Here is a 16988-nt window from a genome sequence, read left to right on the forward strand (position 1 = left end):
ATAACTCTGTTATTGGTGAAGATAGAGTTATGGTTCTTGTGCACTGCACCCACTCTCAATGAGCTTGACCATTGTATGAAGTTATATTGAATTCCAACCATTAGTCTTCAAGTTATGCTCCGGACAAGGAAAATGCAACGGACAGCTGGACCGACCCACTGACCACCCAGTGACTCCTATATACCCCCACAAAAACTTCGTTTTGGGGGTATAATTAGGTATGTATTTTTGTTACATATTTCGCTTTTATACTTTTTTTCTGAAACTTTCTTTATTAAAGTTTAACTTGACAAGAACCACCTCAAGGTGAAGGTCATATTAAGGTCAGGGATATATCTGTAATGTTGGTTTTGTCATGTTTACTTCAAGGGCTTACAAGGTCAAAAAAGGTCAAGTTCAGTCTTGTTTACTTAAAGGTCTTGTTTAAAAGGTTAAATGTTGTGACCAAGTATTAATAAATTAGCAAACAAGATTGCATTTGAGAAAAATGCTATGCCACCGCATGGCTCAAATTTCATAGCTGTACATCAAAGGACAAAAAAGTAGGTCACATCATCAAAATTTAAGTCAAAATTCAATTTTACAACTAAAACTGTGCACATGGTCAAAATGTCATTGCTGTACATCAAAGGACAAGAAAGTAGGTCACTGTCCCCTTGGGCAAGGCATAATTTTGACCCAAGGGTTTAATAACAATCTTGATACAGGTCCACCAAACAACATTTCAAGTCAAATATCTAAGCTATAGCTTTCTCCCATTCAGAAAATATTTGTTTTATTTTTTGTTTTTACTATGTGTACATAATGAGAATCATTGCCCCCGGGCAGGGCCAATTTTTGACATATCAAACATCAAAGCTCTATGCCTTGAACCTTCAGACAAAAATTTTTTTTTTCACTATATGTACATAATGAAAATCAATGACCCCCGGGGCGGAACCAATTTTGACCCCAGGGCTATAATTTGAACAATCTTGCTAGAGGTTCACTACACAATGTTTCATGCAAAATATCTTAACTCTATCCTTTGTAAATTTAGAGAAGATGATATTTTAAGTTTTAACTATATACATATCAGATATACCTATGGCTTCCAAAGGCGGGGCTAATTTTGACACAAGAGGCAAAATTTGAACAACTTTGGTAGAGTACCTTTAGATGATAGTATTTAACAAATATTAAAGCTCTAAGCCTTGTACCTTCAGATAATAACATTTTTTTAAATTTTACTATATGTATATATTGAAATCAATGACCCCCAGGGCCGGGGCAATTTCGACCCCAGGGTTATAATTTGAACAATCTTGCTAGAGGTTTACAACACAATGTTTCATGCAAAATATCTAACCTCTAGCACTTTTCAATTGCTAGAAGATTTTTTTTTAAAGTTTTTACTATATACATATAAGGAAAACCAATGACCCCTGGAGCTGGGCCGATTTTAACCCCAGCGCTATAATTTGAACAATCTGGGTAGATGTCTACCAGACAATGCCTTATGCAAAATATCTAAGCTCTAGGCCTTTTGGGTCTTTACAAGAAGGTGTTTTAAGTTTTTACAATATACATATAAGGAAAACCAATGACCCCTGGGGCTGGGCTGATTTTAACCCCAGCGCTATAATTTGAACAATCTGGGTAGATGTCTACCAGACAATGCCTTATGCAAAATATCTAAGCTCTAGGCCTTTTGGGTCTTTACAAGAAGGTGTTTTAAGTTTTTACTATATACATATAAGGAAAACCAATGACCCCTGGGGCGGGGCCGATTTTAACCCCAGCGCTATAATTTGAACAATCTGGGTAGATGTCTACCAGACAATGCCTTATGCAAAATATCTAAGCTCTAGGCCTTTTGGGTCTTTACAAGAAGGTGTTTTAAGTTTTTACTATATGTACATATAGTGAAAATCAATGACCCCGGGGCAGGGCTGATTTTGACCCAATGGCTATATTTTGCACAATCTTGGAAAGGGTCTACCAGATGATGCCTTATGCAAAATATCTAAGCTCTAGGCCTTTTGGGTTTTTACAAGAAGGTATTTTAAGTTTTTACTATATGTACATAGTGAAAATCAATGACCCTCGGGGCGGGGCTGATTTTGACCCCAGGGCTATAATTTGAACAATCTTTTTAGAGGTCTACCAGACAATGCCTTATGCAAAATATCTAAGCTCTAGGTCTTTTGGGTCTTAGATTTTTTAAAATTCATTCTTATAATTCCTTTTGGTTGCCATGGCAACCAGATTTCTGCATGGAATGAAATTCTTTGAACAACTTTGGAAGCCCTTCACCCAAGGAACAATCCTGCCAAGTTTGGTTGAAATTGGACTAATGGTTTTTCACAAGAAGATTTTTTAAGTTGAATCGCTATATGCCACCGCATCACAGATGCTGTGGTAGCATAAAAAATATTTTCAACAGCAATATCTGCTCTCCAAATCTGCACATATGTCCATGTCAGTCAATAAATAAATACATTATGGGTAATAGTGTAAAAATCATTTTTAGAAACCGCCACCTTGAAAGAAATGATCCCTTAAAGTATGACAAACATTTTAGTATTATAAAGGGAGATAACAAAATAAAATTATGGTTCTTCAACATTACACTTCTTCTCACTAGTGTGAAGTTTCAAAGTTACAAACTGCACAAGCATTTTAAAATATTTTTAAGTAACATGGAGGGAGGTAACTTACATTGTAAGCAGGGTAGAATTTTGGGTCTCAGTGCAGGAAATTTAAGTAAAATTTCTTCCATAATTCACCAATCAAGCATTATTAAGTATTATGACAGGATAAATGTTAAAAAAACTAGAAATGTGTCATCATGCCACGGATGCCCCCGCATGCAGCCAAAATTTCAGATGCTATTATATTTAGTTCCAAATTTGTTTGCACAAATTATTGTTTTCATTTTAAGTTCAAAGCCCTTAAAACTTTTCAATGTTAACACAAACCATTTTCATACAATGTTCAAAGCACTGAAATTATTCAGTCTTAACCTTTTGAAAATAGCATATTTCATATTTGTAGCCAAAATAATGGCTACATACATTTCCACAAAAGTATGAGTGCTAAATCTGAATGTTCAAAATTTTTTCCAATATTCAAGAATGATAAGTTTGTCCAAAATCATTGAATCACGACCAAATTCAAACTTAAACTGCCTATTCCTAAGATGTATCTATATTATTTTCAAAGTGAAAGGGACATAACTCTGCCAAAAAATCATCGAACCATGATGACCAAATTCCAACTTGACCTGCCCATTCATTTGACATATCCATATGTCAAATTTGAGGTGAATATGTAACACTGTTGGGTAGATAATGAACAGAAACTGTAAATTTCATATTTTTTTCAAAGTGAAAAGGGCATTACTCTGCCAAAAATTATTGAACCATCACCAAATTCGAACTTGACCTTGGCATTCCAAAAAAATATCCATATGTCAAATTTGAGTTGAATGTGTTGTACTGTTGGGGAGATAATAAACAGAAACTGAAAATTTCATATTATTTTCAAAGTCAAAGGAGCATAACTCTGCCAAAACCATCGAACCATGACCAAATTCGAACTTGACCTGTATTTTCTCATGACATATCCATATGTCAAATTTGAGTTGAATGTGTTGTACCGTTGGGGAGATAATGAACGGAAACTGAAAATTTCATATTATTTTCAAAGTAAAAGGGGGCATAACTCTGCCAAAAATCATCGAATCATGACCAAATTCGAACTTGACCTGTATTTTCTCATGACATATCCATATGTCAAATTTGAGTTGAATGTGTTGTACGGTTGGGAGATAATGAACGGAAACTGAAAATTTCATATTATTTTCAAAGTAAAAGGGGCATAACTCTGCCAAAAATCGTTGAACCATGACCAAATTCAAACTTGACCTGTATTTTCTCATGACATATCCATATGTCAAATTTGAGTTGAATGTGTTGTACCGTTGGGGAGATAATGAACGGAAACTGAAAATTTCATATTATTTTCAAAGTAAAAGGGGCATAACTCTGCCAAAAATCATCGAACCATGACCAAATTCGAACTTGACCTGTATTTTCTCATGACATATCCATATGTCAAATTTGAGTTGAATATGTGCAACGGTTACTAAGATAATGAACGGAAACTGATGATGACGGAATGACAGAATGACGGAATGAGGGAAGGACGGAACAGGGTAACACTATATGCCCCGGCCATTACATGGCGGGGGCATAAAAATAAGTACTGTAGACTTATGGTTCTTTTACACTGCACTTCTTACTAGTCTCTATATCTGTGTGAAATTTCAAGGAGAGATATTATTTCACACTGCATCTGTCTTAGTTTCTATCACTGTGTGAAGTTTTCATCAAATTCCTTCAATACTTTTAAAGTTAATTCTCCAGACAAGAATTTGATGGACAGACAGACATGGCTGCAACCATAATATTATGTTTTCTTGTTGGTAAGTATAAAAATTAAGATCAATGTAAAGTTTTAAGACAGCAATATCCATTATACAATGACTATAGCAAAAGCTTAATTATTTTCTTGAAAATGTTGTGTTAAAAAATTAAAGTTTTTCTACTAACCAGAGGTATAATGGTAGTATTTTCCACTGTCATGGAATCTGGTCCATCCATAGGTCCCCATTGTACAGCATACCTATCTATATTTGTGTCGTTTCCCATTGGAGGACTTGGCAAGAACTGTACAGGTAGTGAATTGTTAACATGCAAAATCACTATGCCTGCCTCGTCCAGCAACACTTTACCTGATATACAACAAAAGCAAAAAGTGATCACATGTGTCACCTCATAATAGCCAATGACATGTTGCAGGAGAAACCAAAAAATCATTCAGGGGCCAAAATGCTTTTTTATTCAAGGGCCATAACTCAGTCAACAAGAACCAGTTGTTCCCTGAGAAGGTTCTGGACACAGGAAAGTATTAAAAAATGAACAAAGGGCAAAAAACTCCAAAATTAAGCAAAGCAGAGTTATGTTTTTTGCACTGCGGTTCTTGCGCACTGCACACCTACTCAATGAGATCTATCTACCTACAAAGTTTCATGTTGATACCTCTTGTTGTTTCAAAGTTATGTCTTGGACAAGAAAAGGGGACGGACGGACGGAAAGAAGGACAAGGCGGTCCTATATGCTGCCCTGAAATTTTTGATGATATCTCTTATACATTTAGAGTTATGTCCCAGACAAAGTTCAAAGTGTAAAAAAATAAACAAAGGGGGATAATTCAAAATTAGGCAAGGCAGAGTTAAGATTCTTGTTCACTGCACACCTACTCAATGATATCTATCTACCTACAAAGTTTCATGTTGATACCTATTATAGTTTTAGAGTTATGTCCTGGACAAAGTTCAAAGTGTAAAATAAACAAAGGGGGATAATTCAAAAATTAGGCAAGGCAGAGTTATGGTTCTTGTGCACTGCACACCTACTCAATGAGATCTATCTACCTGCAAAGTTTCATGTTGATATCTCTTATAGTTTTAGAGTTATGTCCAGGACAAATTTCAAAGTGTAAAATAAACAAAGAGGGATAGTTCAAAAATTAGGCAAGGCAGAGTAATGATTCTTAAGCACTCCACTTCCACTCAATGAGATCTATCTACCTACAAAGTTTCATGTTGATATCTGTTATAGTTTTAGAGTTATGTACCGGACAAATTTCAAAGTGTAAAATAAACAAAGGGGGATAATTCAAAAACTAGGCAAGGCAGAGTTACGATTCTTGTGCACTGCACACCTACTCAATGACATCTATCTACCTACAAAGTTTCATGTTGATACCTCTTATACTTTTAGAGTTATGTCTCGGACAAAGTTCAAAGTGTAAAAATAAACAAAGGGGAATAATTCAAAAATTAGGCAAGGAAGAGTTACGGTTCTTGCGCACTGCACACCTACTCAATGAGATCTATCTACCTACAAAGTTTCATGCTGATACCTCTTGTTGTTTCAAAGTTATGTTTCGGACAATAAAAGGGGACGGACGGACGGAAAGACGGACGGAAGGACAAGGCGGCAACTATATGCTGCCCCGAAATTTTTCGGGGAGCATAAAAATCATTCAAGCAGAAAACCCTTTTATTATGTACAAGTACTTGAGCTAAATTAATACTTGTTTCTTTGGCCAATAACATTGTTGGTAGCTTTGATTGTAGTGGGTAAGTGAAAGCTTTGTTTTTAGTGGATAAGTATTGGGACGAAAAACAAACAAAAAAAATGTTTTGTGAAACAAACCTTCCTTCATGAAGGGGCCTATCGCCGAATCACTCCTGCGGACATCAATTGTACGCATACGAAGTACTCCCCAGTCATTTTCTGGTACTTCCTGGTATGGACCTACAGCTCGCACCTTGATAAAAATATACAACATCTTAGTATGAATGCTTATCACCATCTTTACATGGATCTCACATAAGTTCCAATGTAATGTTAAACTTTCAAGAAGCTGTTATAAAGGCCTGTCCTAAAAATCTAACACACTATGGAGGAGAAGATGTTTAGCTCTAATGGTTACTTAACAGCAGACTGAAAAGATTTTGACATTTTTTTTTGTTGTAAAGGACCACATGAATGTCATTCCCATAAAGTTTCATCAAAATCTAATGTACCCGATGGTTGCGGTTAGGAGATATTGATTACAGCTTTGACTACTATTTTTAGTTTTGGTGACCATCTTGTTCAGTAGATGGGAACAATTGTAGTAAAGGACTACCTAATGATCATTTCTGATGACTTGCCTAAAATTTTCCCCATGGTTATGGAGATATCGTTGAAAACTAAGCTCTGGTGATGATTTTGTACAATAGACAGGAACATTTTTAATGATCTTTCTTGAAGAGTTTGATAAAAATCTACCTAATGATAAAGATGTTTTTTTAGAAGATGAAGCTTTTTTGAAATACGGAAAAGAAAGAATAAGGTCAACTAAGAGAGACAAATAGATCCACAGGATACAACATAATTATCCTCTCTTCTTCCCGAATAATTATACTGCAACGATCCAAAACACTCTTGAGATTAACTTATGTTCATAATTTCACAGCACAGAAACAACATAACTATCATACAATTGCAAATATCTTCTAAAATTTTAAATCAAATCTGCATCGAAAGATTTAAAATTCTGTTAAGGTAGACCATGGGTAATGGGTACTATAAGGAACTGTAAAATTAACAACATAGGACAGTTATATGTCTTAAAGGTCACCTGTATGCAAAATTTAAAACTATCATACAACTGCAAATAGCTTCTAAAATTTTTAATCAAATCCGCATAGAAAGATTAAAAATTTTGTTAAAGTAGACCATGGGTAATAGGCACTATAAGGAACTGTAAAATTGACAACATATCAGGCCCGTCGCCATGATTTGTGATTGGTGCGGCCAACTTGTTGGTTTGAGCAGCCAAAATCTAGGATGTAGGGGGGGGGGGGGGGGGGGGGGGGCATGCTCCCCCGGAAATTTTTTTATTTTAGGATGCTCTCAGGGGCGTTTTCCCGTATATTTGGCACAGTTTACAGCCTGCCGCTAGTACATGTTATAGTAAATATATGTCAACGATTTTTTACATTTTTAAGTGCGCCGTAAGTTTAAGGGTGAAATTTAAGGTTAGCATAACGGATGGACAGGTGTACATAAAAATGAATACAGTACATGTAATTGAAATTTGGCAAATGAAAAATAACTGATGTTATAATTCTTTAGATGCATTTTTATCTGATAAATATAAATAAACAAATACAAGAAATATTACAGCTAAGTGGATTATTGTTTAACATAAATCACACAATGGTATAGGCTTAAATATCAATCGATGACATGATGGAAGAATAACCACTTTCTGTTTAGCAGTAACTTGTATTTTGTTCACAATAATCTTACACAACACAGAGATTCATTTTATGTAAATTTTCCCAAAACACATTGCCATCGTTCTCTGGTGGTAATGAACTCATCAGCAATAACACGTTAGTTAAGTGAATCTGTCCTGTACTTATGAATATTTTAAACCATTAGATTGTTCAAACGTACTTGAGACATTGTCGATCTCAGGTATGTCTTACTTCTTCTGAGCGCCAAGAATGTCCTTTCACTTGTAGCATTAGTAGCAGGCATTTCTAACAAAATATTAAACAACACAACAACCTCAGAGAACAGTGCTCGTTTTAGCACTGACTGTTCTGACACAAATTTCAAAACGTCAGGTAGAGTAACAGTACTATTTTCTGATGTGTCAAAATGTGAACGTAGAAGGTAAGGCCTTAGCTGCACCTCTAAGATGTCTCGGTTAATGTCGTTACCATAGGAATTTCAAACAAAACAAAGTTCTCTAGTGTACTCGGTCTTCAAAGGTTGTGCGACCTTAGTACGTTTTAAAATCCTCCGGGATATCCCGGTTGGTCAAATCTCTCTTTAACACTGGCCATGGCAAGATCGATTGCATGCCAGTATACAATCAATAAAATTTTATCAAGTTCTTGGAGAATTCAGGCATACTAGTTTAAGATGGTCATAATGCTTATTGCAAATCTCATGCACTGTTTTTTTTTTTTTTTTTTTTTTTGTTATATCATAATATATATACAGTAGCATTGATGAAAAAATGTACTCACCAAATGTTCGTTTTCGAAACGAAAATGACTTTGGTTGATTTGGTTCCGATGGAATTGTGTCACACATAATGATAGTTTGCTATCTTAATTTTTTTAGCTATTCATAATAAGATACTTGTATGTGAACTGAAGTAATTTTTTGAGAATGGTGATGTTATATTTTAAATAAACATATAATATACAATGTATGTGTATATATACTGTCCAGTCTGTCCTAAGCCACGTCGATGTCAATTAATGCCAATTAAGATAACTTAACACTTGACTTCGTAGGACTCCTACATATACCTGGTCAATTAACAGTGTCCAGTTGTTTCTTCACGTCAAGTTTGTATATAACTGCACATTGCATAAGGGGCCAGTCAAGTGTCAAATTGCTTATCAGCGATGCATGTTTTTTTTTTTTTTACTCATTTTTTTAACAAAATATTGGGCCGGACCATCAACGACGGCCTTGCATATAGGACAGTTATAAAGGTCGCCTGTATGCAAAACTTAGAATTTACTGTGTGGTTTATGAGTTATGGATATATTTCTGAATAAAAACTTTGCTTTTAGAATGACTTTTTTTTCAGAAATGAGGAAACTCTAAATAATCTATATATCATCATTATGAAAAATGTTTTCCTATTGCTCATTGTTATGAAACAAATAGTAACATTCAGGTGACAAGTGATTTAAGCCTATTTGAATACTCTTCAAAGTGGAGGTGATGCATCACCCATGGTCTACCTTAAGAGACAAGCATGAGATTTACCTGTATTCCAAATGTGTAGGGAATATTTTGTGTTGGAATTGGAAATGACAAATCATGGATATCCTGAAACAAATAATGTTGTAAAATATTTAACTCACCACACTGGTTACTTCCCCTGATCAGTACAGAAACCATTGACAAAACAAGTAAAATTCTGCTGTCATAGAGCAAAGAAGAATTTTTTAACTTTTAATTTTAATCTTAATATTCTATATTACTTAAGGTTTTTTTTTAATATTTATTTATTATGTTTAACATACAAAAATAACTTAAACTGTAATTGTGAGAATGTGATCCTTCAAACTGCAAAAGTAACTTTGACCTTTGAGGTAGGGACATTGGTCTTATATGTGATACAACATAATGATGTGGTAGACATTTGTGCCTCCTTATTCAAAAATCTTTAAATGCATGACAAATTTACAGATCTGACACTAAATATGCACCTTCAAACTCTTCTTGTGAAAATGAGTACATTTAAACTAAAAATGTGACCATGACCTTGGAGGTAGGGACATGGGTATGTGACACAACACATCCTCTTGATTTTGTAGACATAGATTATTTTAAATCCTTCAATGCATGACAATGTTACAGTCCAGACAGGAATGTTGTCTAAGTTGGGGTGTAGACAGACAGACAGACAGACAAATGGATATAAAAAGTACCATATACATATATACATAAAAGAATTTCTTTTTAAAAATAACAAGAGCATATTTCACTGAAACAAATGTCACTTTTGGTCACATGAGATACTTATCTCCAGATTTTTCTAGTTGTGGCACTACAGGGTCCATGAAGACATTCAATGTCAAAATTCAAACACTTTTTATGCAAGTTTTCCCATTTTTCAGTTCAAATAATGGTCCTAAGTTAATGATAGGGATTATTGCCGGTATGATTTTTTTCCCTCAAAGATGAAAAAAGATACAGAATATTATCTCTCATTCTGTTTAAACATTGGCAACTGAAATATTACCTTGGAAACCTTTATTTCATGTGGAGTACCAATGAAAGATGGTGGTACCAGGTATTGATTAGTCTTTGCAACACCCGACCTGATTGTGTAGTGATCAATAATTCCTGAAGTTCCCATATCAAACGGTGGCTTCCATTTTACATGTAGATTTATCAATAATGGACTGTTTGTATACTGGTTGATAATGAATGGGTTAGGGTTCATCTGCATCAGCACAAGAACAGGTGAAGACGTGACATTTAACGTGACATTTTGTACAGGTCCAGGGGGGTCAGCTGTAAGCAAATAGATTATATTTCTATACAACTCAAACTTGCATTTCTATACAACTCAAACTTGCATGTGAAAATATAGATATAAGGTTTTTTTTATCTGCATCTTGTATCATAGTTTGGAGACCTTTCTGTTGAAAATGTGTCAGAGTTAAATCGTATACATATACATGCACAGTGCATTATAAGGAGTGCAGGTATTAGTTACCAGCACTCCAGAGCATGCTCATTGATTGGTTCATTTTTGCTGGGGTTTACATATTGGGGCAGCAGAGAGAGTGAAAGCGACAGATATTCAGATGCTCGTCCATTGGTTACTTTTTTGTGACAACAGGGAACATGTTTTTATGTTTGACTATGATATAAAAAAGAAAGAACATCAAAACACTCAGCAATCTGATTAATACTCGGCTACGACCCCTCGTACAAATCAGGTAGCCTCGTGTTTCGATGCTCTTTCTATTACTTAGAAAGCATTTTAAACAAATACAATGATAAATAGATGTTTTTCTAGAAATAATTATATCTACATGTACATGTAATTCAAGACATATGGGAAAATCCATTATAATAACTGTTATAACAGGACAAATCCATAATAATAACAGGACAAATCCATAATAATAACAGAAGAACAGGACAAGTCCATGGTAACAAGCAAATTCGTTGAATTTATATCCCTTCCGAGTACTGGTTATTACTAACACAACAACTGGAGATACAAGGCTTCATCTACATATTTATCATAACATAAATAAACAATAAAAATTCAGGGCAACAAGTTAATAACAGAGGCCATAACTCTGTGTTAAAGAGTATTATCTCGACATGCTAATGAGATGCAAATTGCCTTTGTGCATTGACGGTTCCCATAAAGTTTTGTTGAAGTCAATCCAGCAGTTGCAAAGAAATACATGTAGTAATATTGCTCTATATGCATACAACATTCATGTAACTTATCTAGGATGATATAAAACTCTGCATTAAAGGGTCTGAAGCGATGATATGTGCATTTCCTCTTAGAACTGATGGTTTCTAACTGTGAGTTCTGTTAAATTCCAGCAAGTAGTTGCAAAGAAATAGCGGGGAAATGATTATTGCTCTATATTTATACTGCATAACTAATCAAGAGCAAAACCAGTAGTCAAAATACTGTGTAGAAGCGTCTGACCAGAAAAAGCATCTTGTCTTGGTATTGAAGGTTCAAATAAAGTTTTGTTGAAGTCCTGCGAGTAGTTGCAGAGAAAAAGCACGAAAACAATTTTTGCTCTATATGCATAATGTATAACAAATCACGGACCATAACTCAGTGTTGAAGGGTCTGACCTGAAAAGGCAAGGATATATGCATCTCCTCTTGGTATTGATGGTTCCCATGAAGTTTCTTTGAATTCCTGCCAGTTGTTGCAGAGAAGTAGCGCGTAAACGATTATTGCTCTTTATACATAATCAAGGGCCATAACTCTGTGTTAAGAGGTCGGACTGAAACAAGGCAACGAAATATGCATATCCTCTTGGTATTGATGGTGCCCATAAAATTTTGTTGAATTGCAGCCAGTAGTTGCAGAGAACTAGCAGGGAAACGACATTGATGCCAAAACAATATCCATCTTGGGGAATAAAAACAGGTCAAAGTACATTATTATAACAGGACAAATTCATATCAAGACAAATCTGTTATAATAATGGTAAAAATCCATCACAATAACAGAACAAATCCATAAAAACAGGAAAAAATTCATATCTGTACATTTCTGTTCTGTAGCTAATATAAAAGATTATGTTTTTAGGCTTTTTTGACCTCGGTTGAGTTCTTTTAGTGTGTTTTGCAAATTTTAATATTAGAGAATAATGTTAAAACAATACTTACAACCATCCTGCCCATCCTGATGACATTTATATCCTGTGATAGCACTGCAGTCTGTAATAATTAATCATCTTTAACATTTGTATATATAAACAATCTAGACAGTCTAATTAATTAAAGAAGAGGACCTTGAGAAAGGTCATGCTAGAAAAGGTCACTATTCTTCAATGCATGAGTAAGCTTGTACATGTATATAGTCATATTTATGCATGAGTAAGCTTGTACATGTATATAGTCATATTTATGCAAGAGTAAGTTTGTACATGTATATAGTCACATTTATGCAAGAGTAAGCTTGTACATGTATATAGTCATATTTATGCAACAGTAAGCATGTACATGTATATAGTCATATTTATGCAAGAGTAAGTTTGTACATGTATATAGTCATATTTATGCAAGAGTAAGCTTGTACATGCATAAAGTCATATTTGTGCAACAGTAAGTTTGTACATGTATATAGTCATATTTATGCATGAGTAAGTTTGTACATGTATATAGTCATATTTATGCAAGAGTAAGCTTGTACATGTATATAGTCACATTTATGCATGAGTAAGTTGTGTATCATGTATATAGTTCATATTATTGCAAAGTAAGTTTGTACATGTATATATTAGTCATATTTATGCAAGAGTAAGTTTTGTACATGTATACATAGCTCATATTTATGCATGAGTAAGCTTGTACATGTATAATAGTCATATTTGGTAAGCATGAGTAAGCTTGTACATGTATATAGTCCATATTTATGCATGAGTCATAGTTTGTACAATCACATGTATGATAGTCATATTTATGCAAGAGTAAGCTTGGGTACATGCATATAAACGTCATATATTGTGACATAACAGTAAGTTTGTACATGTATACTAGTCATATTTATGCATGAGTAAGGTTTTGTACATGTATATAGTCATATTTATGGCAAGAGTAAGTTTTGTACATGTATTATATTCGATATTTATGCATGGAGTAAGCTTGTACATGTATATACCACTCAGTATTTATGCATGAGTAAGCTTGTACATCACATGTATATAGTCATTATTGTATGCAAGAGTAAGCTTGTACATGCATAAAGTACATATTTTATGCAACAGTAAGTTTGTACATGTATATAGTCATATTTATGCTAAAGTAAAAGCGGTTCATTATGTACATGTATATAGTCACATTTATGCAAGAGTAAGCTTGTACATGTATATAGTCATATTTATGCATGAGTAAGCTTGTACATGTATATAGTCATATTTATGCAAGAGTAAGCTTGTACATGCATAAAGTCATATTTATGCAACAGTAAGCATGTACATGTATATAGTCATATTTATGCAAGAGTAAGTTTGTACATGTATATATGTCACATTTATGCAAGAGTAAGCTTGTACATTGTGATAACAAGTCATATTTATGCATTGAGTAAGCTGTACATGTATATAGTCATAATTTATGCAAGAGTAAGGCTTGTACATCATGAAGTCATATTTATGGCCACAGTAAGTATTTGTACATGTAGAATATATGTCCATATTTATGGCTATGAAGTAAGCTTGTACATGTATAAAGTCATATTTATGCAAGAGTAAGTTTGTACATGTATATAGTCATATTTATGCAAGAGTAAGTTTGTACATGTATATAGTCATATTTATGCAAGAGTAAGTTTGTACATGTATATAGTCATATTTATGCAAGAGTAAGTTTGTACATGTATATAGTCATATTTATGCAAGAGTAAGTTTGTACATGTATATAGTCATATTTATGCAAGAGTAAGCTTGTACATGTATATAGTCATATTTATGCCATGAGTAAGATGTACATGTATTATTAGTCATAATTTATGCAAGAGTAAGTCTGTACATGTATAGGTAAATTTATGCAAGAGTAAGTTTGTACACTGTATATAGTCATATTTATGCAAGAGTAAGTTTTGTACATGTATATAGTTACATTATTTATTGCAACATAAGTTTGTACCATGTATATTAGTCCATATTTTGCAAGATGTAAGATTTGTACATGTATATAGTCACATTTTATGCAAATGAGTAAGCTTGTACAATGTAATATAGTCAATTTATGCATGAGGTAAGCTTGTAACATGTATATAGTCATATTTATGCAACAGTAAGCTTGTACATGTATATAGTCATATTTATGCAAGAGTAAGTTTGTACATGTATATAGTCATATTTATGCAACAGTAAGCTTGTACATGTATAAAGTCATATTTGATGTCTAATTTTTGATCCGAGCTGCATAATGCTTGTGAAAACTTTATGCCAATATGTATGTGTTTCACACAGGAAGACTTACGCATGTTTAATCCATACAAACTAATTGAAAACCTGGTAAAAAAGTTAAGTAAGAAAATTTTTTTTTTAAACATTTGAAAGAACCCTCCAAAAAGGCCTTTTTTACTTTCAATTTATGATTTGACAAAATTATATACTCTTAAATATTTTATTTTGGCACCAGGAAATTTCTCCCAGATACTAGTTAAGTTTTGTATTATATAGCAGTGTATATTTTTAACTTAAAATGATCATTGCTTCTGAATATCAATAATCTATTTTATTACCTAATGCCTTCTATACATACTTATTCCTTATTTACAACTGTTTAATTGAACCTCTGAAATCCTGTGCATGTTGACTGGTCATCTTTTTTTACTGTTTTTGTCACCTATGTCATCAGGTATTTCCATTCAATGTATGGTAGTGTTTTTTTTTTTTTTGAAAATCAAACGTAGGATTTACTTGTCACTACATGCCTCCAGATGAGTCAAAATATTTCAATAAAACCAAACTTGAGAAAATGTACTAAGATGTCAGGAAAAGTAAAACATTTCAAGATTCAAGTAATATTTTACATATTTTGTGAGATTATGACTGATTTTTCAGTATTTGCAATTACATTTCTACTGCGTTACTAACGCAGTAAGGGCTATTTATGCATACTTCAACCACTTTTTGGTTATTTGCATGGTTTGTAAGTGCCATTGAAAATGTGTAAATTGCTTCCTTTTGGTTACTTCACAATATTACACATTCAAATAATTTTTCAAAATTTTCAAGAAAATTAGCATGAATCTGGGTGCTGCTTTAAACACTTGTAAAAAAATATTATTAGTATGTTGCTGCAATTTATATTATAGTGTATGACATTGTGTATTAGGTAATAAAACAGTTATTTCATGGGTGTTTGTGGAACAGGAACCTGTTGTCCCTCAGTATAAGAAATGATGTTTGGAACTAGGCCGCTGGCAACAGTCCAAATATCATCTCTGATACCTCGTGCAACAGTTTTGACTGTTCCACAAAGACCCATGAAATAACTGTTTACTTAACCCTTCCTTCAGAACTCATTAATCAACAATGCACCAATAAATGCTCTCATGGAGGTCATCATTATAAACTTACTTCTAAGATCAACTACAAAGTCTGTCCATGGCCCATTTTTGTTACATTTTGATACAGCTTGCACCTGTATACAAAATAGAGAAAACAATAGGTTTTTTTTTTCCCAACACTTTTGGCATAAATGGTATCTGACCATTTAAACATAACTGAAGCTTTAAATTTTTATCCAAAATAAAGAAAAAATTTTAACTTTGAAAAACATGAACAAAGGGCAATAACTCCAAAATTAGATAAGGCTTTTTTTAGGTTCTTTAAGCATTGCAGTTCTATCCAATGATATCTATCTACCTACAAAGTTTCATGTTGATATCTCTAATAGTTTTAGAGTTATGTCCCTAACAAAAGTAGAAAGTAAAAATAAACAAAGGGCAAAAACTCCAAAATTAGGCAAGGCGGAGTTATGTTTTTTTGCACTGCACTTCTATTCAATGACATCTTTCTATCTATGAAGTTTCCTGATGATATCTCTTATAGTTTCAGAGTTATGTCCCGGGTAAAATTCAAAGTGTAAAATGAACAAAGGGCAATAACTCTAAAATTAGACAAGGCTTTGTTTAGGTTCTTTAAGCATTGCAGTTCTATCCAATGATATCTATCTACCTACAACGTTTCATGTTGATAACTCTAATAGTTTTAGAGTTATATAGACAAAAGTCAAAAAGTAAAAATAAACAAAGAGCAATAACTTCAAAATAAGGCAAGACAGAGTTATGATTCTTTAGCACTGCACTTCTACCCAATGAGACATATCTATCTACAAAGTTTCATGTTGATATCTCTTATTATTTTAGAGTAATGTCCCGGACAAAGTTCAAAGTGTCAAAATGAACAAAGGGCAATAACTCCAAAATTAGGCAAGACAGAGTAACGGTTCTTGTGCACTGCAAACCTACTTAATGAGATCTATCTACCTACAAAGTTTCATGTTGATACCTAATATAGTTTTAGAGTTATGTCCTGGACAAAGTTCAAAGTGTGAAAATAAACAAAGGGGAAATATTAAAAAATTAGACAGACAGAGTTACAGTTCTTGTGCACT

The 16988-nt window shown here is 33.5% G+C and overlaps 1 protein-coding gene across 1 annotated transcript in view; it reads right to left on the reverse strand.

Moving 5' to 3' along the window:
• Positions 1-16988, reverse strand: part of LOC132715026 (uncharacterized) — a 73303-nt gene that overhangs the window by 39802 nt on the left and 16513 nt on the right. The window contains exons 9-14 of the mRNA XM_060697997.1: positions 15950-16013; positions 12525-12575; positions 10384-10658; positions 9402-9464; positions 6267-6381; positions 4596-4777 (exon numbers count right to left, since the gene is read on the reverse strand). Coding sequence (XP_060553980.1) covers positions 4596-4777; positions 6267-6381; positions 9402-9464; positions 10384-10658; positions 12525-12575; positions 15950-16013 — 750 coding nt within the window. The remainder of the gene's footprint in view (positions 1-4595; positions 4778-6266; positions 6382-9401; positions 9465-10383; positions 10659-12524; positions 12576-15949; positions 16014-16988) is intronic.

This window comes from Ruditapes philippinarum, unplaced genomic scaffold, assembly GCF_026571515.1.
Source record: "Ruditapes philippinarum isolate M1 unplaced genomic scaffold, ASM2657151v2 ctg3966_1_1_1_1, whole genome shotgun sequence".
NCBI classification, from domain to species: domain Eukaryota; kingdom Metazoa; phylum Mollusca; class Bivalvia; order Venerida; family Veneridae; genus Ruditapes; species Ruditapes philippinarum.